This window comes from Haemaphysalis longicornis, unplaced genomic scaffold, assembly GCF_048455015.1.
Source record: "Haemaphysalis longicornis isolate Haplotype H1 unplaced genomic scaffold, Haemaphysalis longicornis Haplotype H1 scaffold_2, whole genome shotgun sequence".
Taxonomy (NCBI): domain Eukaryota; kingdom Metazoa; phylum Arthropoda; class Arachnida; order Ixodida; family Ixodidae; genus Haemaphysalis; species Haemaphysalis longicornis.
In genome coordinates this window covers 185180550-185201984 of record NW_027526295.1, presented here as the reverse complement: position 1 = coordinate 185201984, position 21435 = coordinate 185180550, and the positions used below count along the sequence as shown (strand labels likewise).

The following is a 21435-nucleotide window of genomic DNA, read 5'->3' as shown; positions in this document are numbered from 1 at the left end:
CCTCTTTTGTTCTTTCTATGGAGAAGGCAGATATTAATTGTAGCTTCTCTCTAGTTCCTTAAAAATTGTCCCCGTACACTTATGGGTTCTATCAAGTTCTTGTTCGCGTTTTAGAGCTGACGCCCCCATCATTAGCTTTGTCTCTACGTTTGGAGAAATACCTAGCTTTCCCCAAAAAGGTTCTGACAGCGACATAAAGTCTCACATTCAGCAATGTTTATTGGAAAAGTGAAGTGATTAAAAAATATGCCTTTCTGCTACTCTGTTTCCAGTACCTCCCGAGCACGTTTAGATTTAAAGCTGAAACCTCGACAAGCTGGTATTTCTTATACACTAGGGAGAAACGGATGAACAACTGTGCGATACACGAATAAAAGCGCTCGGCAACACTTGAAACGTCAAAATTTAGGTTTGACTGTTTGATTCTACGTGGAGAAGAGAAAAAAAAATTTTGCCCTAAAGAACAGATGGAGGAGCGCGTTTCGGGGAAAATGCGGTTGGAGTAAACTTTTCTCTCTTTTAGCATTAGCACGTTAATCGGGAGTGTACTGATATAACTAGTTATCCATGCGCAAGTAAGAAGAGCATTGCGTCATACTGCCTTTCGTTCACCTACTCGCAAGGAGAACCTCTCATCTCTGCAGATGCCTCCGAGAAGAGCGTGTTCATCCGGTTTCGACAGGATTTTGTTTATTTCGCATTCCATATTTTTTTGCTTCCTCCCTCTCTTTTCCAGCAGAATCAACCAGTTGTAAATGAGAACGCCTATTTTCTGCAGCGTTGGTGCGCACTGTTTCTTTTTTTTCTTTTTTTTTTCCTGTTCAAGGTTCGAACACATCTACCTTAGCTTCTCTTTCTTTCCCATCCTTATCATGCTCCTGCGCTCCTTTTATCCGTTGTTCCGCCTCCGCTTCAACGACTGCATCGGATTCGGTACTGTACCAAACAACAGCGTCGTAGACGCCGGAGCACCCGAAATCTGCACAGGAAAGGCAGCGCCCCAAGGAAAAACAAGGTGCAGGCTGTACTGTGCAGCTGCATTCGAGCTTCTGGAATGAATCGCTAAACCAAAAGTTCAGGTCGTTGCTTGCAGGGAGTTTCTCTAACACTTCACGGTAAATAGGCACTTAGTAATGCTTTCTGATCCTCCTCCTTCCCTTTTCTGAAAGAACAAAACCTATCTGGTAAGACATACTTCGGCGACAAAGCGTGCCAAGCAATGGCTAGTCGAAGGCACCACAAAATCATCCACGTGAAGCCCGCACCACACAAAAAATCAATCTAAAAAAATGGCTGCTGCTTAGCTCAGCTAACCTTGGATATGCCACGCTAAAGCTTGGCTTAGTCTGTTTGAGTCTTGGTTTCGATTGGTTAACCTTTGACGTAGCTGTGTTGCCGACCGCGGCTGGACGCCGTTCGGTCCCGTGCATCACTCGCAGAAGGGAGGCCCGCCTCGCCTTTATTCGCGGCGAACGTGGTGTTCCTCTTCACCGGGCGCAAGATGAGTCACGTAGCCCGAGACGACCCAGCGGTGCATGCGTTGGAGGCAGCGGGGTTCGTCGGCTGCCGATCAGCTGAGCGACCGCACGCCGCTCAGCTTATCAGTTTAGCAGAACGACTGAAAACGGGGCCTTGTGAGCAGCGCCTAAGCGGGCCCTGCGAATCACGCGATGCGCTTCAAGAGGTGTGTCGCAGGGGGTGTGTCTGAGGTCGAAAGGTGAATTTGCGCATCCGCGGCGGAACCGGTGGACGAAAGTAGTAAAGCTTTGTTTTAAAAGTTAAAGCTGTTCCACTCAACGTGAAAGCTGTCGGAAGTGCAGAGCAGTGATTTGCCATAATGAGCTGTGGAACCGTTATCCGCTCACTGCTACCTCCCATCACGCTCTTCGCCTCTCTGTCTCTTTCCTCTCTGGATGAATTGAACGTAGGTTTGTCCGATGCAATTCAAATTTTCCGCCTTCCCACTGCTCGCCCCCCCCCCCCCTTCCCCCCTGCCTGGAACAGCCCGAGCGGGAGTTCTGTTCTGTTGAGTGCAGAGCACCTTACGGGCTCGCCTTAGTGTGTTCGCTGTCACAACGTCTAGCGACTGTCGCCAGCAGGCGGCGCAGCGAGATAACAGACCCAAGCAGAGCCCAATGCATTACGGCGTAACAAAACCAAGCAGATGCTTTGAAAAACAATCGGTTTATGCAGTCAAAAACTTTCGAAACTCCTGGACGGCTGGCGCATGGCATACATCTTTGCGTTGTTTAGTGCAAAGAAAACTTCAGGGACATTTGAGGCAAAATTTGTGTATATAACCAGCAGCCCCCCCTCCCCGTCAATTTAGTTAGGAACGCCCGTTGGGTTGATTTCTACGATTAAGTGAAAAAAGTGACTGCCAGAAACGACGCGTTCCAAACTGCGCAGTAAGGCGCCGGCACATGCGAGATGCATGTGCTGGCATGCATCTTGCACCTAACATGCCGGCATGCATCCCGCATTTTCCAACCCCACCTATAAGCTGTGGGTGCAGCTTCTGACCAGCTCCGACCTCTCACAACAGCGATGATTGGTGGAGAGGGTACGCATAGCCAGCACTGTCCAAGGCATCTTGGACTAATTAAAAGCCTCTCACCGAGCGGGTGCCCTAACATCAGGACCTCGAGTCAAATAAAGTTTATTCATCATCATCACCATCATCATCATCATCATCATCATTTTTCTGTTTGCTTTTTTCTTACTTCCTCCCCCTCTCCGGCATCCCATGGCCATTTCGTCACAGGCAAGCAAAAACAGAAATGCTCCAGTGGCAGCGAAGCCACTGAAGACAGCTCTGATGCAATTCCAGCGTTGCGTGCGAGTAAATGACATCAGTAATGTTGAGTATCAGCTGGCTAGGAGATTCGGGATCTTGTCAATACAGAGTCCAGGAACACCACGCAGCCTCGTAACGAAGAGACTCTGACCTTGTGAAGGGAGGATCTGGCGGTCAATTCTGTGAGTTGCCGATAATTTCTGAGCAAGGCCATGTAATCGCTTTTCGGTAGCGCTTTGCTTCTGTAATTTAATATTCTACAATCAGTGTTTTTTTGTTTCTTTTGCCGCTTGGGAATGAACGCTTTAGATGCGCGTTAGATAACCGCTATGCCACTGTGGTTTTCAGGTGAATCGGAGATTTCTTTTCTTTTTTTTTGACGCAAAACGGCCCATCCCTGGGTGCGGCTACACTGATTAATGTACATATGCAATTCTGACACACAGATCTTACCCACGTGCGCTAGTGGCTGTTTTTAGTGTGTATAGGCTATTAATGCCGCCTTTTTGTTCACATGGTAGTCTGTGCATGTTATATATCGATGCATATCAGTATTCTAAGCAAATGTTCCAGTGTTCACGTGAGCACGAAAATCGATCAAAGCTCACTTTTGAGTGTCTCATGGCCCCTTTTGTAACGCTCGTTGAAGTACATGGGCAAGTTATTTGGGTCAGACAGCGAGGAGAGAATAGAAATAATGACTACATGGTCTGCTGTTCAACATATAATAGATTGGGTGAGAAATTTTGGGTCAAACAATATATATATAATGATTTGATGCCATAAGCTATCCTTAATCATGTAATACGTTCCAGCTCCTGCAAAACATAAGCGGGCGTAATATTCCACACCTCACACTACAAGTCAGATGTGTTATCACGGGCGCCTGCGCAAGGACGCACGTTGTTATTTATGCAAATGTTAGGTAGTTAGGCCACAGCTAGGCGCGTCAAAACACATAGAAGATGTAACTAAAGAAAACGCGCGAGTGGGTGGTCTAATGCATCTGCGGCACAGTCACGCCCACGAGGGACTATATACAAGAGGGCTGTGGCTGTGGCGTCGTGCAGTGCCCCCGAGGATCGACGACGAGCACACGAGCTCGGACTTGGAGGTTCGCGAGAACAGCAACGTGTCCCTCAACTGCCGCGCCACGGGCACCCCTGAGCCGGACATCAAGTGGCGACGCGAGGACGACGCGCTCATCCTGCTCTCGGGAAAGAAAGGTGCGTGCTTTTACTCCCGTCTGGGTACTCCGCTGGAAACGCTCCAGTGCCACCCCTGACATGCTCGTAGGCGTTTTGTACCCTCGTCATGGACCTAAAGGATGTTGCGGGCTTGGGAGATTGGGTATTTAATCGTTCAACTAAGTAGGGTACTCAGAATACGAGGGCGAGACGAATGTGCACAACACAAGGAACCACATGTAACCCAAACTTTGAGGCACTTTCGAGGCCCACAACTACGCAAGTATAGTTTTGCTAAGTCTCGTTATGTTGTGTACTTCCACTATTGTTCTTGCGTGTACCACTCGTTACCTGCGCTTGATTAAGCCGGAGGTGACGTTTGTCACCACAATAGTTGACAAAACTAATCCTGTACTGTGTCCTGCCAAACGCATTCCGAATTTGACGTTTTATCAAACCTCCTTAGAGTTCACGGAGGGGTTGCCTTGAGCTATGCCGTCACTTCAAGAGAGAGACAAAGGGGGAGGGGGGGGGCGGGGCGTTAGTGGAATTTGATCTTGCTAACTGTAGAGGATTTCCAGAGCTAATTACAATGTAGACTTGATTATTAGCAAATGGGATCCTGTCGCCATGTAGTAAGAAACGTACATTACAATAAAAGCCCCACCAGAGTAGTGCATTAAAAGTTCCACTTCCAAGGTTGCCTGTGGATTGACCGCTTGACCCGCACCCACGCGTGTAACAATTACGTTCTTAGAATAGTTTACTAACGAGAAATTGTACGTTTTTTGGGTGTGGTTACCTAAAGTCAAGCACGTGCTTATTTTTACAAAGGTTAAAACAACAAATTTTAAGAGTTTATTTCCCACAAAGCTCTATCTTCTCCATAAGAGACAGTGCACGCAAGAAAGTTTGGCTTTCTGTGAGCGCCGAAAATAGGCTGTTGACCGTCGCTCAAGTAAATATTCGATCTAAGTCGATAAACGTACCGGGGTTCAACAAATCTCTACAAAAAAAAAAACGCTGAAAAATAAAGTAAATTTTAAGCATTTCAACCCCCAGAATGGCTGTAGGGGGGTTGGAGGTGGTGCAGTATTACCACCTCCTGCACGTATTGCAGCACGGAGCCCCAGTGGTAAAGCTTCCTCATCCATTACTCTGCGAGATGCATTTAAAATGCATAATATCCGTGCACTAGTTGTAACTTGTACAAGTGTAACTTGTACAAGTTTTAACTTAAGTTACCTTGTTTTAGTCAATAAAGTTTATTCTTTTATTCTTAACTTAGTAATTAAATTTTAGCGGTCAACCTCGGCACCGAAGTTGGGGGAAAACACTAACGTTGCCGAAATAGCGAATGAGCTCTGAGAATCCATTTGAGAGACACCTAAAATTAGCTCCACTCTTTTTCCCAATCATTAAAAGTGTCTAAACATCTTTTGTACGTTACTCTAGCTAATTTATTGTATAGGGTAATTCATTCGAAACAATTTTTTATGCACAGTTCCTAAGGAACTGCGACCCCTGAAATAGAGGGAACTAAAAACTAAATAAAAATCAGGCATTTGCAACCTTCTGCTTTTCAGTCAATAAGGGCTCCTTAGTGCCAAAAAAAAGCAATGGAGTGCTCCAAAGCAATTCTTATAATGTGTAAGCGCGGAGCATTACTTGACGCCGATTCTGTCCATGATTTATTACTCATATGCTTCACATGTTCGCGCATATCAAAAACTATGCGTACATTCGACTAGGCCAGGCTCTCATTGAAAACACGAGCCATCGGTCTAAAAAAGATGCGCCCGTACTGAACGCAGTCCCATCACTTTCAGTGCAGGTATAAAAAGGCACGCAAGGTCCCAGAGCTACAGCGAGAGTTGAATGCATCCTTTTTCCCGACTTCCCCTTTCCGTTCGAAGGGGGAAAAAATGCCCACGTTTTTTTTTTTAGTCTCCGCGAACGAAAATTTAAAACTGAATTTGATGTTTTGGGGGAGAAGCTGCTTTCTGCGGCACCGGGCTTCCATTAAAGTTTTTTGCCATCAGGAACTACTTAACCATTCCTTCCTTCCGGCTCACAACAGCTTAGAGCACGTACTGGTAAGGCGACTTTCAAATACTGGCGAGCTTCGCATTTTTTACCATCAACCTCTTCCCTAAGCAACTTTCTACGATGTCTCGTCCGGCTTTTCTCGGAGAGAGTCCAGTGCATTTCGTCGCAGTATACTACGCCGGGCACTCGCAAGTTCCCACCGTACGTGTCCCGTGCCCGTAGTACGCTGCGTCTAATTCGTCCAGCATCACCCATGCACGACATCCGGGCACGCGACTTTGCCTGGCACGCGGAAAAGCGTCCATAGAACAACGCACCACCGACGGCGCGTTTATACCCTGAAGCGAAGCCATGCTTTGGTGTGCACGATCGGGAAAATCTAATAATGCGATCTAAGGTCCGGCAAGGCGCGACAGCTGGCTGCACACTGTTAACGACTGCGCCCTCATCGCGTATACCGTTCCGCTCCGCTCTCTGCATACCGTGCCGTCGGCATAAAACTTCGTTGGTCAGCACCAGCCTCGAGAAGAAAACGAAATAGCAACAACAAAAAAGGCGCCATGGCGAAGGAGAGCGAGCCACTCCGCTGTGTACTTGTAGAAAAACGCGACTTGAGAGACTAAGGGTGCGGCGGTGGCGGGCCGACGCTTGGGAAGATTTGCCACGCTCGCGAGAACAAAAGTGATGAGAGTGTCCGCAAAAGAAGAAGACAAAAGCGGTAGAGTGAGGAGAGTGAGAGATGGTTGATAAAGAAAAGTGAAGGTTGAAGGGCACGGCTACAAGACTTGAGGGAGGGGGCGAAAGTAGTAAACCAGATGGAGGGAAGGACGGCATGATTCAAATAGCTTAAAAGACACATGGCGCTGCTCCGGCGACAAGAGCGCGCCCTTGCCTCCATTATGTAACGAGAAGGGGGTACCAGCCGAGGCTCGTATAAAGCGCCGGGGCCCGGAAGACAAAGGAATGAGTGTTAGACACGAGAATTGGGATGCGTGAAGTGAGAGACAGCGAGGAATAAATAGAAGTAAGAAAAAAAAGGAGAGGGGGGGGGGGGGGGGGTTCCAGGAAGGGTTCCCGTGCAGCGCATGCAAAGAGCAAAAGCGCAGAGAACTCGTTTTGAAAATTGAAGTCTCGAGGACAGTGCCTAAGTGAAAGTTACGACGTCGTCACACGGTCCGCGGTCTTTTCGCGGCGTCGTCGCGTCCGGCTGGCCGCCGGACGGCCGCTTCTCCGAGAGGAGACGCCTGCCGCTACACGCCCTCTCGTTGGGGAGCGAGAGGAGGAAGAAAAAAAAAAAAAAAAAACGGAGAAGCGGTGGCTCTGTCTCCGTCGGAGGCGTAGGAGCATCGTCGCACATATCGCGCGCTGAACTCCGCCCGTTTCCTTCCGGACGTTGCGGCGACACTCCTCGAGGGGCACCGTTTGTCTCAACTCGCTCCCGAGTTGCGCTGCGCAAATCATGCAGATCCGTTCTTGAAGAGGCGCAGGCTAAAAAGGGGAAGAAAAGAACGTCCCCCGGGTTCTCGGAACGGGCCGAATATTACGTCCCGTATCGTTTAGGCCTTTTCGTTTACGATCGCGTAAGTCCCGTCCTGTACGAATGAGGAAATAGTGCCAGACCCTGGGCGCCTCTCGTGTATCGAAACACTTAGAACTGTTTACGAGGCATGCCGGGATAGCTTTTTAGAGCTTTATTTTTGTCTCTATGACAGCGGTACACGCGCTTTCTGCAACTTCTGCCGCGAAAGCGTTTTTGTTTTTTTCTAGTACTTTTACGTCTCTTTTCAGCTGCTTGATTTGTGATCATTGCTCTGAGGGACGTGTAGATTTCAGTATTGAATTTATGCGTTCATTCCATAACGCATGCCCTCTCGTTTACCGCGACTTTATGTTAGTGTTCGCAGTCCAAGTCGTGCCAGCTGTACGTGTATAAGCCTAGAGTGCAGAGGCAAAAGCGACGTGTTGTTGCTATTTATATATTCAATGATCACTGCAGTGTGCGTGTGACTTAGATCGAATATTTATTCGAGTGGCGGTCAACAGCATATTTTCAGCACTCAAAGACGTAGCGAAATTTCTCAAGATATTTATGTGTGCAACATGCGCTCAGGCAATTGCATACCGGCAATTACGCAGCTTTTATGCGGTAACATTCACCGACACAGTTACAACCTAACCAGTCGTGATATTTGACCGCTTAACAGAGTCTTATCTTCGAACTTCGCGCCGACAAGACATCGCGATAAACATAGTCCTCTAGCAAAAAACACCACCATCATCACAGCCTTTGAACCGATGGTATTGCGTTGACCCAACAGGATACGGTGAAACTAACTGAAATGGACAGATAAACTTCATACGAGGAACTACAGAAAACACTACGCTCCAGTAAATCGGCGACTTTTCTAACACTTTAGTTTTTATTCTAATAAAAAGTAGACTCACACGGGGTTGCAAGGGTAAACCGTGGGCTCTAGTCAATACTCGCAACCAACACAGCCGCTCGGGCTGTAATAAGTGCAAGCCATCTTGAGAGCTACAGTTGCGAACTTTCTTTCGAGCTGTAGTTGCGAGCTAGCCGCGCAAGCTGTTTCTAGAAAAGTACACAGCTAGATATGCCTAAAATAGAGGTTGGCAAAAGCATCCTCGCTTTTGAAGCCCCTGTTGTTCGACCAAACCAAACTATTCCTCACTTTAACAATGGCTTAACAAATGTTTAAGTTACCGCGACTGCCTTCAACAGCACACCCTACTTCGTTTCTTAGGTGGCAAGCCAACCTATCGTAACATTTCGTGCTCTGTTTAGGGAAACCCGTTTCTGCTTGAGGTACTGGTTGAGCTCGCCTTCAGCACAACTTTTTCTGGCACTGAACGCAACGCACGGCGCGAGCACAAAACAGTCTTGGTGGCGTAAATTGCAACGCCCTATTGACTGGGCCGTAATGCGGTCGACCGCGGAAATTTGCAGAGGGCCGTTCGAAAGCGGGCAGGGACTCCGCAGCTCTCTGGTACGCATCGCTGCGCCCAGCTGCTGGTGACGGGGCGATTGTTGAGACAATGCAGCACTCGCTGACGGGAATTCTGAAAAATGGGGGAGGGCCTAAGCCAACGTCTGGGGCACTCCTCTCCCAGGTTCAGAGTATAGCGGAGACAACCCCGTTAAAAACGCGGTGAGTTCTAACATAAGTTATTTTGAACTTGTACCTCCCGCCGCGGCAACAAAGTTTGTTGCCATGTTTGAAATTGTGCCAAAAAGCTCTCAGTTGCTTGTGTGGTGTGTAAAGCGGAAATAGATGTGCTCCAAAAACTTCCGTGAGTGCGTACCAGAGCTAGATGGGTGTGCACGTTACGTTTCGTGAGCATACTGATATTGAGTGCAAACAGTTTTGGTCTGCACAAGAGAGATCCGCAAAACGCGTGCTGCTGGCAGAGCGGAGAAGTGCCAAACGTGGGTTTCATCCCTCGGCCCGGTAAGGGAAAAGGAGGCAGCGATTCGAAGCCACTGCTGCCTTCCTTGCACACCGGAGACTAAGGATGGAACGTTCCTGATGGCATGTCAGTCGCACGCGCACGCAAAATTCTTTTATTTTATTTGCACCTTTTTCTTAACAAGGCTGACATGCTCCTGTTAAGACGTGCACTCTGGGACGAGAATCCGTACCACCTTTTAAAGTTCGTAGTTAGCGCTCATACCCTAATTTCTTTGACAAAAATTTCGGTCTCATAGATTAAACTCATATCCCCCGGTAGGTAACTCACTTTGTAACTCCGTGTCCTCAACTTTATGTGTCAGAAACAGTTCATAACTGTCCGCGTCGGTTTCGCAAGCGTACCTACGCCCAGCCCTTTCGTTAAACATTTACCTATTCATTCGACGAAATTCATTTACGCAACGTTTACGCTACTCAAACTTTACTTTTTGTCGCGAAGATGTCAAAAAGTACGGGGGAATCTTAGAACTTTCCAAGAATGGGAAAGCGGAAGCCCATGGTTGGACCTTTTTTCGAGCTCCGCTTTAACCTATTACCTATGCGGTCTCGCTTGGCACGACTTTAGCAGCCCCCCAAACAGCACCCTGCGAAGCTCGTTCCGCCACGAGCCTCCTGTCGATCTCAACTTTCTGTTCAACTTTACGCCCTGAATTGCGCTTTCCGAAGCTCGTTTCTGCTCGCTCGCCATCGCCAGAAGCCTCCGGTTCGCCCCCGTCGGTACCTTCCCCTCTGAGGGCAGCTCGTATTGCACGTGCGGCAGCGCCCTGCATTCCTTTGGTGCCGCTGTTTCCCTTTCCCGGCGCGCGCTGCGTCGCCCTTTCTCACAGTCCTCCTCCAATCTTCCTCCCGCATCCCCTTCATGGCGCGTGCACCCCGAACTCCCGCTCCTCAGGTCGCGCCCTCCCCTTTCCAGTGATCCCTGTGATAGTGCGGGAACGAGGCAACAGCGGTAAAGGAAGCGATCTACGGCTGCGAGTACGACTACGAGTACGATGTACGAGTACGACTAGTGCGACTTGTCCTGTTGCCACGCAGGTGTGCCCAGCTTCCAGGGGGAGCGGCTGAATATGAGCAAGGTGACCCGGCTGCACATGGGGCCGTACCTGTGCATCGCTTCCAATGGTGTTCAGCCGTCCGTCAGCAAGCGCATACTCCTCAAGGTCGACTGTGAGTACAAACGCTCGGCAGCTCCTTACACTACCTACGAGACGACGCAGTGAGCGTACAGGGTCACCGTGAACGTATGTGGTCGCTGCTGTGTTCGCCGACCCTTTATATGCTAGTTGGTCCTTTCAGGGTCGCATTGTATCCCTGATGTCGCAAATAATTAGACTAAAATTTACTGTGCTTTCCCGGGATCAACATCACGTTGAAGCTGAGCAACCGAAGAAGACTATTTTTACTCGTGACAGGGTGTGTAAAAGTTGCTCTTATTTTGAAATACCCTTCATCTATGCATTATAAATCACCTATTTAAATTCAGCTTAGCTTGAAATGTAGTTCTTGTTGCTTGTTCTTTGTCTCGTCAACTTGCCGTATATCTGCTTGCTTCCCAACACCCAGAGTAAAAGTTTCACCTCGTGTGATTTCCGGTGATTCTTTTCTTCTTTTCGCGAAAAAAAAAACCTTTCATTTTCCATTTCTTACCCCAGGAGGCATAGACGAGAACCTAGAATTCACAAAGCAGGCTGGTAAATCGAATATACATAGTTTAAATCAATTTTCTGTACGCAGGAGGTAAACATCTCTGGAATTCGGAATTGGTGGAATGAATGTTCAGCGCCTTTTTTCTTTGTAATCTATAACGCTTGAAATGCTGTGTATACTCCGCAGCCGGAGTTTCAATGTCGGCTGTAAGGCATAGCTTCGTTTCGCATTGACAGCTGCAGAGCAAACCAAACTTTTGCTGACTCTTCCAGGCATGATAAAGTCGATGGTCGAGTTAATATTTCTAACTAGGAGCGAACTCAATTACCAAGGGTAAGAGAAAACTGCTACAATATATACGGATACACTGCCTCACGCATCAGTTGTTAGGGGTCTACAAAAGTATTTCACCTGCTTCTGCTTCCTTCCTCAATCAGGGAAAAGAACGTAGACACGCACAGCTTCGGTTAGATATCTTAGTACATTTTTTTATGGTGAAGCCTTAACCTGGAATACTCATTTAGCTTACATTTGAAGAAAACTTCGGTCTGTTTCTTCTATTTCGTACAACGTTAGGTATTTTATAGCCTTATCCTTTCGTAAAACTTGCAGAACGTGCATTAGCACAGCGACCGTGTGCATTGCGGGATTTGGAAATGGGCGTGTGACGCTCTCCACGTGTTCTTGACGCACTAAAATTACCAGAAAGAGAATGTGCAAGGGAGGATTGTTGTTGTAAAATTTATTATAAATAGGATGGCACTAGGCCTGTTGCGGACTCCTGGAATCACAAACCACCTGGACTCCTACCTAGTGCGTTCCTCAGGGATCTGTCCTTTCCCCTACTCTTTTCAATTTAGTAATTCACCCCCTGCCTAGCCGGCTTCATTCCATTCCTAATCTCTCATTTGGACTGTACGCCGACGATATAACCCTGTGGTGTTCTTGAAAGGCTGAGCTGAACCCATCCCGCCAGAGGGCTTTGGTTTCTTTGGCCACGGAGGCGACCCGGTCAAGAGGCATCCTGAACTAGGAACGCTTCAACACCACCCAACTCCCCATTCCTTTTTGCTCTAATAAAGTTTCTATTCCTACGACTACACAGTGATGAAATGAACCTAAAGTCACCCTAAACATTCGGGCCCCTACCCACATTTGTAATACATACAGTTTTTTTGTATAGCAGCGTCTGATCATACGTATTTTTAACTTTTGTGAAGCCTTGTGGCAAATAATTTATAGAGAATTACTGCAGTGCTCTGAAGTATGAGCAGGCCGGTCCAGTCACAAAATGTTTGTTGGAAAAGTTTGCGTCCGTGCTCTTCAGACATGGTCAGCAGAAGTGGAATGCCTTGTTGTAGGTAAGCACATGGCTGCTGCACCACGCCTGATCTGGCACCGCACATAGTTAATTTTTGCCGGTTCTTGTGGTACACGGGGTATAAATGCCTACTGTACTTACGATCGTTCGATTTTTTTTTTTCGTTTTTCTTTGGCTCACGACGCTCACCGCAGTCGCGCCCATGATATGGCAGCCCAACCAGCTGGTCGGGGCGCCACTGGGCGCTGACGTGACCATAGAATGCAACCTGGAGACGCACCCACGCGGCATGACCTTCTGGGAGCGCGACGACGGCACCATGCTCATCTCGAACGCCAAGTACGACTCTCTGGTGCTCGAGACCGGACCGTACCGCTTGCTCCTGCGTCTCACCATCCGAGACCTGAAGCCAGATGACTTCGGCACCTACAAGTGCGTTTCCAAGAACCCTCTGGGGGAGACCGAGGCCAACATCAAGCTGCAAGGTCAGTCGGAGCAGAGTGCGTTAGCCGGTATACAAAGTGATTCAATCGTATGGGAGAAAGGTTTATTCATTGTGTGCAAAAGTAGTAAACCCTGGTGGTATTAGTTTGTTTCCCCAGCCAACACGTCGTTACTATGCGTCGTGCAATCGAGTCAGTAACGTCGTAGTCAAGGTTAGGCCTGTTTTAATCGAGTCCCCGTCAGTGACCGGAGCATGTGCGCCACTGATGCATTTGTAAAACTAACTGGCGATTACAAAGAGACAATTGCTGCACGAGGTCGCGGGTTCGATTCCCGGCCGCGGCGGCCGCTTTTCTGATGGAGGCGAAAAGCAAAAACGCCCGTGTGTACTAGATTTCGGCGCACGTTAAAGATCCCCAGGTGGTCAAAATTAATCCGGAGCCCTCCACTACGGCGCGCCTCATCGCCTGCGTTGCGTCGGCGCGTTAAACCCTACAATCAATCAATCAGACAATTGCTCACTGAATCGAAATTTCGCATCACTGAAATAAGACAATTAGCCAACAACTTCACCAATGTTCGAAGCTACTTCAGTTCGCGACCACGCAGCGACATTGAAATTGGTGCATTAATCAAACTCAAGGCACGTCAAAGGCCAAAATATACCTTGCTTCATGTTGCCTCCAGAGAAAAAAAAATTGCTGAGGGCATGTTACTGTTTTCTTTTGGTGGGTAAAGGTGCGGCGGTGGGAGGTGTTTTCATTTAGCGTCGCGCATGTGGGGGCTTGTTGCTCCTCTAACTGATTTAAAGGAGTTTCAACAGATCAATAAACGATTCCGTCTGTCTTTTTCTGCCGCTCATGTGAAACTTAACACCTTCGCAGAGATACCTCGGCCCACGCCTTCTACGGTTGCATCTTCGAGAGAGATCCAAGTCCGGAAGCACTGGGAGACTACCTGTAAGCACGAAATCATGAGTAGATCATAGATTATAAACCGTATATATATATATATATATATATATATATATATATATATATATATATATATATATATATATATATATATATATATATATATATATATATATATATATATATATATATATATACTTGGCGCATGGCATGGGCATACACGTGGGAATGCTGGGTTGTACCTACTGGGAAGAAATGGGACACAGCTACAAAACGAAAACTCGAGATTTTGTAGTATATTGCCACTGAGCTTTCATTGTGACGCGTATACGAATAGCTTTGTAGACGAGCAATTTTTTTACATAAATAATCAGAGTAACCGTTCGTTGAGGGACAGCCAAGCCTTCGCTTTTGTTAACTTTTCTCTTTATTCTCAGCTCGTTCGTTTTCATTTCGCAACAGAGGCACCTGACTTCGCTGTATGGAGACGCGAAGTATTGCGAAAACGTCGGCGATCAATCTATGTCTGGCCGGTGACCGTAGGCGGTGTACAAAACACACATTGCGCCGAAGATAGAGCACCGTAACGCAATTTATCCCCTTACTACTTGGATAAAAAGTAGCCATTTTACATCACAAACGCTTATGGTTTGAATAATGCAGTGAAAAGCCGGCAGCACTATAAGAGAGTGGCCGCCGCGCTGAAAAGAACGCGCCGTTAGCGTAAGTTCTACCTTTGCGAAATACGGAGTGAACGAGAGAGAAGCCCGTGAACGGCTGGGCCCCCAATATCGCTTGGCGGAGAAAATTCTTCAACAAGGTATGAATGTACAAAACTTTGTTTCAAACAGAAGGGAGGTTTTACAGTTCTCCGTTACAGCTCCGTATCAGTGCGATCTAATTGTAATATTGCCATCACGTTGGAAAATTCGGGCTCTTGGACGACATTTTTAGATGAAATTTGTGGTTCTAAAAGCCCTATTTTCCCGCTCTTATTCGATTTGTTCTAGCTCTGAGTACATCTATTTCCTGCTCCACCCATCAAAGATGGAATTTTGTATTTTACTTTGTATATATTGCGTGGCAGGAGATACATACTTGTACAATTCATTTGGCACTTTCGTCATTCTACGCTTTAATTTTTCGCTCCAAGTGGTCATTTCACTACGAAACTCTTTTCTTCCTTTTTTGTGAAGCTAGAAGTAAGGCGCGGGATCATTGCCATTAGGACCCAATCACGTCGCACTTGGGGGAAATTTCTCGAACTCGGACCTCGTATAATCGGCAGAACTGGCGAAATGATCTCAATGCGAGCTGCAAAATTCCTAAATGTCATGGTCCTACGAAAAGGAAAGTGACGATTTACACAAATACATTCGATTGTTTAAACATATTTCTATTTTGACAAATTAGAATTTGCGTAACTTGGTACAAAAATATGTTCTCCAGATTCTAAAGGCAGAATTCATCCTCAAAAACGTAGATCCCTGAATCTTTTCATTTTTATCTGCATTATCATTTACATATCATTGTATATAATTCGTATTATCATCTCTATTATCATAGCTTGTATTATCATCTGTATATCATGCTTATCTTTCCTTCTTCGCTTCCTCTACCCTCATATGGATTGCCGGTGCTTTTATTTTTCCTATTTTCCGCAGATGTGATATTAAATTTGTCTCCGTTGTAGCGTTGTCACAGTCATTGCGGCAGTATTTCGAGGCTAGCCCGCAGATGACGCACTTCCAAATAACTCCGAAGACATAGACATTTTGTTACTTTAAGATAACACGGTGCAAAGCAGGAATTTTGAAATTACGCACGAGTGACGAAGAATCGAACTATTGATGTTTGATTTCATATATTATTTGCTTAGCTGAGTTGATCTGAGAATTGTTTGTAGAAAAAAAAACATCCATCGATTGTTGATAGAGGCATTGCAAATTACTTAAGGGTCTCTGACGTTATATTTTGGCTTGGCCTAAATACAACGACTCCGAGCCACAGACAATATCTGTGCTAATATGCCTCTATTAAGGTATCTGTTAAAAGTGAGCTTTTGATTGTATGCTCGAAGGAAAAAAGATTGCTTATGAGTTGAGTGAGGAGCATTATTCTGTTTGCTTTTTCATTCTAGCCACACAACAATCTAACGGTCCCCGGCATCACTTGGGAACCCATGCATCCAATGCTCTGCTCAAGGAGGGTATGTCTTCAGCCTTTCAACATCGCTTACTCCCGTTAAAAAAAAATGTCGCCCTTCTACTTGCCTTCAACAATGACATTGTTGTCAGTTTACTTAAACAAAGACGCACATCAAAAATACGTCTTTATTTATTCAATTACACGAATGAGACTGTACACTGCGTGTGCAGAAGGTGACTTTTCTGGTAATATGTGCGCTGATCACCGCTGTTAGTACCGGGTCAGTCATTTCGTCAATCTGCTCGTGACAGCAGCTTTTTGTGGTTGGTTCATTCCTTGTAAAAAAAGGTAAATAAAGATTTGATTTGATTTGGTTTGATTTGATTTGATTTGATTTGATTTGTTTGAGTCAGGCATCGAAGGTGCGCGGTACGTTCGGCAAGGCCCGTTGTTATGAACTACAGTTAAAGCGTTCTTGCACGTCCTCAGCTCAGAAATACTGCTTTTCGCAGCCCCGGTTAAAGACTTAGTTCCAAAACTCCTAAAACAGCACACGTTTGAAGCACTGGGAGTTCAAAGCTGCACTTGTCCTCGAGAAAAATAATTGATGACGCGCCGGAGCAGAGCACGTCCATGCTTTTTACCAAATAAAAACGGACTAGCCTTTATGAACTTATGCTGTTCATAGAAATGATAAGTGTCGAAAGAGGCTATTTATAAATTAAAATAGTGGATACCGTGTTTGCCATTTCCCAACAAAGCACCAATAAAAATGACATGGCGCATAGGAAAGGCCGGGTACTCGTTTTCCTCTATAGCTTCGTTGAAAACAATAAAAGCTAAAAAACCTTCGCTGAAGTCAAACCTTTCTCCAAGCTCATTTGAACTGATTTCGCTGTTTATTAAGTACGACAAATATCTAAAAGGGAAAAAAGGAATAAAAATACCGGCTGAAAAGAAAGTTTTTCACTCAGATTAAAAGCACGAGGTTAGCGCTATAAGCAATAAGAACTCTGCAGTGTTTTTTGTTTTTTTTTTACCCAACACACTATAGCATTAGTAACTTAGAATCAACTAGCTGCCTTGAAACCGTAGGGTGATCGACAACAGATTTGCCTTGATATTACGATGGTCGCCGGGGTGCATTTACGAAGAGCTAAAATAAATTACCATATGCTAAATGATGATAAGAATATTTCCCAGCGCACTCGTTGCATGGTTGCATTCTAGCATGACATTTCAAAGCTATCACCGATCAAAGAAAACAACAAATAGCAAATTTCTATTTGCTATTTGTATTTATATTTGCTGCTGGATGGTCAGGTACTTATTCCTGACTTTTACCATCACTTCAATGTCCCCAGGACGGCGTGGGGAGTACTCAACTGAAGAAGAAGGCACTCAGGGTTATCCTCCTCCGAATTTCAACCAGGACTACGAAAGATCTGGTACGTTTTACAATATTAGTTCTACCTTTCTTTCTTACGGCATATTAGAGACATACTCATCTCTTAAGTAGGCGCCAAACTGAACTTCTTTTGATGATGTTCAAGCCATAAAATTTTTCTTTTATTCTGCCTCCGACGGCTTAGTTTAGCGATAAAACTAATCAGAAAAGACAACAGATGTGCCTTTCACGGCAACCTCGCTACCTACCGGTCGCGCGACTGCGCAAATATGCTTGTTGCCGCTTCATTCTAGAGAAGTTGAGCGTTCATTTATTACATGTTTATAATGACTTTATCAGTGATTACGTCGAACTCATGTACGATAAACCCACTAGCCAATTGCTCAATGGCACCTTGCTGACTTGGAACAAATTTGACGTTAAAAACGAAGTAGCACATAACAAATTTTTTCGGTATAAATTAAGTAAAACTTAGTCACGTTTAATATATCTTGCTTATTAATCTAAAAACGCACGATCAGAGAAGAGATTCCTGCATACATATATTCTGCATTTACATTATTTACTGTTTTCTTTAATAATATCCAGGCAATCTTAACCAATCCCGATCAATTACGGAGTTCACTCGTCGTAGCGCGGGAAACAGTATGGTGCGGCGATGGATCCTTACACACACTTTTCGCATTTTCTACGTAACTGAACAGTCTCCGGTGTCACAAGTGGCATAGTTGCATTCACGGCACTGTGCTCTAATGATAGTGGCCTAGGGTGACCACCTTCCAACTTGCAAAATTCGGAACACTATGACGGAGGGGGGTGGGGGGGGAGGGGTGGGGGGGGATTGACACAACACAATAAAAACGTAGCTACAGTAATTTATTTTATTACCTTTGGAGAGATTTCTTGCAATGTGGTAAGTCTGCGACACTGCATGCAATCGCGAAAGTAAATGCCTTTCCTCTGCAATGCCGCCAACGATAAAGGTAGGCCGTGACGGCCCACTCAGCTGTGGGCACCAGGCGGCCGGGAATCGAGCAAGAGTCGTAACGTAGCAGTATGAGGCCTACTAACCTGTATCCGTACAGAGACCCTCGCATCGAAAGTCGGCGAGACTGAGCTGCCGTACATTAGGGATTTCCTGGCGTCCTCTTTCACGTACGAACGGTATTTGCTCCGACCAAATCTGTGATGACAAAGGGACGAACTATTTCTTCAGTGCCTTCCTTCGGCGTTTTCGGCTATTAGTTTCTCCAACAAGAACACTTGTCTCTCCGACGAAGGCAAGTCTGCTAATCGGAACGTTGGCGACGGACTCAGGCCGCTCCCTTGCCCAAAGTCTTGTCTCTTGTTTCTTCACCACCTTCTAGGTCTCATCGGTCTCATCCGTCTCTCTCTCTCTCTCTCTCTCTCTCTCTCTCTCTCTCTCTCTCTCTCTCTCTCTCTCTCTCTCTCTCTCTCTCTCTCTCTCTCTCTCTCTCTCTCTCTCTCTCTCTCTCTCTCACTCTCTACTTCTGTCTATATTGTATACACATTGTGTGTATGAGCAACTGATGTATTGATAGAAAGACAACACACCGACACGTGTAGAGGCCGTTTGAGGCCACACTGGACGATGCTCACGTCTGTCGGAATTTCGCCACGCACGCGGGCGTGCCGGCATAAAAAACTCCTGCAAGCGGCCATTACGACGGGAACGCGCCTCGATGGCGGTGCGTCACCGCCCGCGCAAGCAGAACGCGCGAATGAGTGACCCCGGTACGATGCACATTTATATGCGTCGGCAAAGACAAGCGCCCACTTCGCGAGAAATAACCGCGCCTACGGTCGCCTGCGTGACCCCTTCCCCGGCCCCTCGTCGCTGCTTCTCCTAGCACCGCGGGGTCCCGGACACTACAATTTACCGGAATGGGCCCGATCGGCCGGTGGCGGCTGACAGCGGCCCCGCACTCATTTACGGTCGGTCGTATAAAAGAGAGCGCCCTGTTGCGCGGCGGACAGCTCTTAACGTCGGCCTCTTTCCGCCCGTCTATAAAAGAAGCCGACTCGACGCGCTGTTTCTCGCGCGGGCGAAAGGTTGACGCTCGGCGGTTCGCAGGGTCGCGGGTTCACCCCCGGTCGGCCGCGTGCTCCCTTTGATTGTGGGGGGATTGCGAAAATGCCCAAGTTCTGACACTTTGATGAGTGATTTACATCTTACTCGGGTGCATTAGAACGCGCCTTGAATGGTCGAGTTTTATTTTAAGGGTAGCGGTACTCAGAACAGACTGGTATGGTTAGGGTTGTGCCAGAGAATAGGTTGTGGCAACTCGAGATAGCGTATTTTCATCAGTGCTCCCGGGCACTTCATTTCGGTGTTTTGAGGGATTTCTTTTATGATAGCTGGGCTGTAAATAGACTCTTAGCTGACTGATAATCATTGTTTTTAAGCCCATTTCCTGACGAGAAAAGTGCATTTGAAAGATTCATTTCTCTTGTGCCATCCTCCCCCTCAATTTGATAGCGTCAGCCATGACGACAGAGAACCAAGTGCACACGCCTTAGCTGGTTGCTTGCAAGTTTATCTTGTGCAACCTGCGCGTGATTGAACAAGATGTCCGTTTGACGATAAAGTGGCCGAAAATCTGAATTTTGAAGGCCGGAATAACACAAAAACGCACTTCAAAACAGTCTGATGTCACTACAATAGTTGTGGCAGCGGCCCCGAACGGTGCAAGATTTTTTTTACAGCGGGAGTGCCAAATTCGCCATGACCGAAAAAACGCGTCTTGTCTGTGACGCCTTCTGAGCCTACCCGTGAAGTAGGGGAGCGTGTGACTCCGTTGCTAGGCAACGCCTGGGCATGCGCAGTGCGGCTCCCCTCGTGAGCGAAGAATGCCAAACCAGCAACAAAGAGGATGGACGCGGATGGTCTTTCTTGCTGGCAGAAATATTCCTAACGCTGCCCCGGGCCGCCTCGCTCGGCTGCCTCTGCTTGCTTCTGCATGTGTAGAGTATGTAAGGATGTTGTCTGTGTAGGCTTGAATGAAGCAGGGCTATCAGACAATCGTATTACGAAACGCCATGCAAAAGCCGCGTTGAACACAAAAATCAAGCGCCGTCCTCTGTTAACAGTAGAAATTATGCGTTCTTTTACGCAATTTCAGTTGCAGCTTTAGTTCGCTTAACTGATTAAATTCTCGTTAAATTTACTTACGCGTTGTTAACGTCGTTAAATTTCTCACGACAGTCTTTCCATGAGGAAAGTGTGCTTATAAGGCTGTATATCCTAACCTATAAATAATATGTGCGCTTTTTGAAAGAGAGAGAGAGAGAGAGAGAGAGAGAGAGAGAGAGAGAGAGAGAGAGAGAGAGAGAGAGAACTGTTTAATATGGGCTGGAGAGGTCAGCTGTGCTGGCGGCAGTGCTTTCTACGCCAGAAGGAGATGATTACAATGCAGCGAATTGAATGTGAGATGTCAGGAAGCCAACAATTAGAGATAAAACAAATAAAAATTAGACGAAATGAAATGAGAGAATTAAAGCTTAAATAAAGTAGAGTAAAAAAGTTAAGCGAATGGTGCCGACGAAGCACAAAGTGCCTAACAAAAAGGAGAAAAAACGTACATAACGACGCAAACGCCTACAGATGTAGCCATGCCCACAATTCAAGAATTACAAAGTTTTGTCTAGTCCAGAATCCCGCAAAAGACGCCGCAAATTTTTTGTCCCTATAGATGAGTCATTGTTTTTGGCCCAGGGTTCAAGAAAGTGACACAACTGAAGCCTTTCGCCACGTCGTACGGGCGACAGGCTGCTGTATGGCCGCGCAGGAGACAGGCCGTCGTACAGGAGACAGGCCGCGATTTGCCGCTGCTGCTCGCGCAGCGGCAAATCGCGGGCAAATACACAAGTGATCGCAGTCTCGCGCACAGCGCACATGGGGCACAGCAGTGAATCCTCCAACCCTATTTTAAACCTGAAACTCCGGGTCTAAGCCACGTTGAGACGCAGACAATGCTGTATATATATTCGCCAAATACTATGTGAATA

At 46.6% G+C, this 21435-nt stretch overlaps 1 protein-coding gene across 1 annotated transcript in view; it reads left to right on the top strand.

Annotated features, from left to right (window-relative positions):
• The window catches only part of LOC144169629 (neurotrimin-like), a 229012-nt gene that overhangs the window by 203442 nt on the left and 4135 nt on the right, over positions 1-21435 (top strand). Inside the window, exons 4-9 of the mRNA XM_077698883.1 lie at positions 3868-4023; positions 10560-10691; positions 12687-12977; positions 13821-13895; positions 15991-16059; positions 17363-17446. Of these exons, the coding sequence (XP_077555009.1) occupies positions 3868-4023; positions 10560-10691; positions 12687-12977; positions 13821-13895; positions 15991-16059; positions 17363-17446 (807 nt within the window). The remainder of the gene's footprint in view (positions 1-3867; positions 4024-10559; positions 10692-12686; positions 12978-13820; positions 13896-15990; positions 16060-17362; positions 17447-21435) is intronic.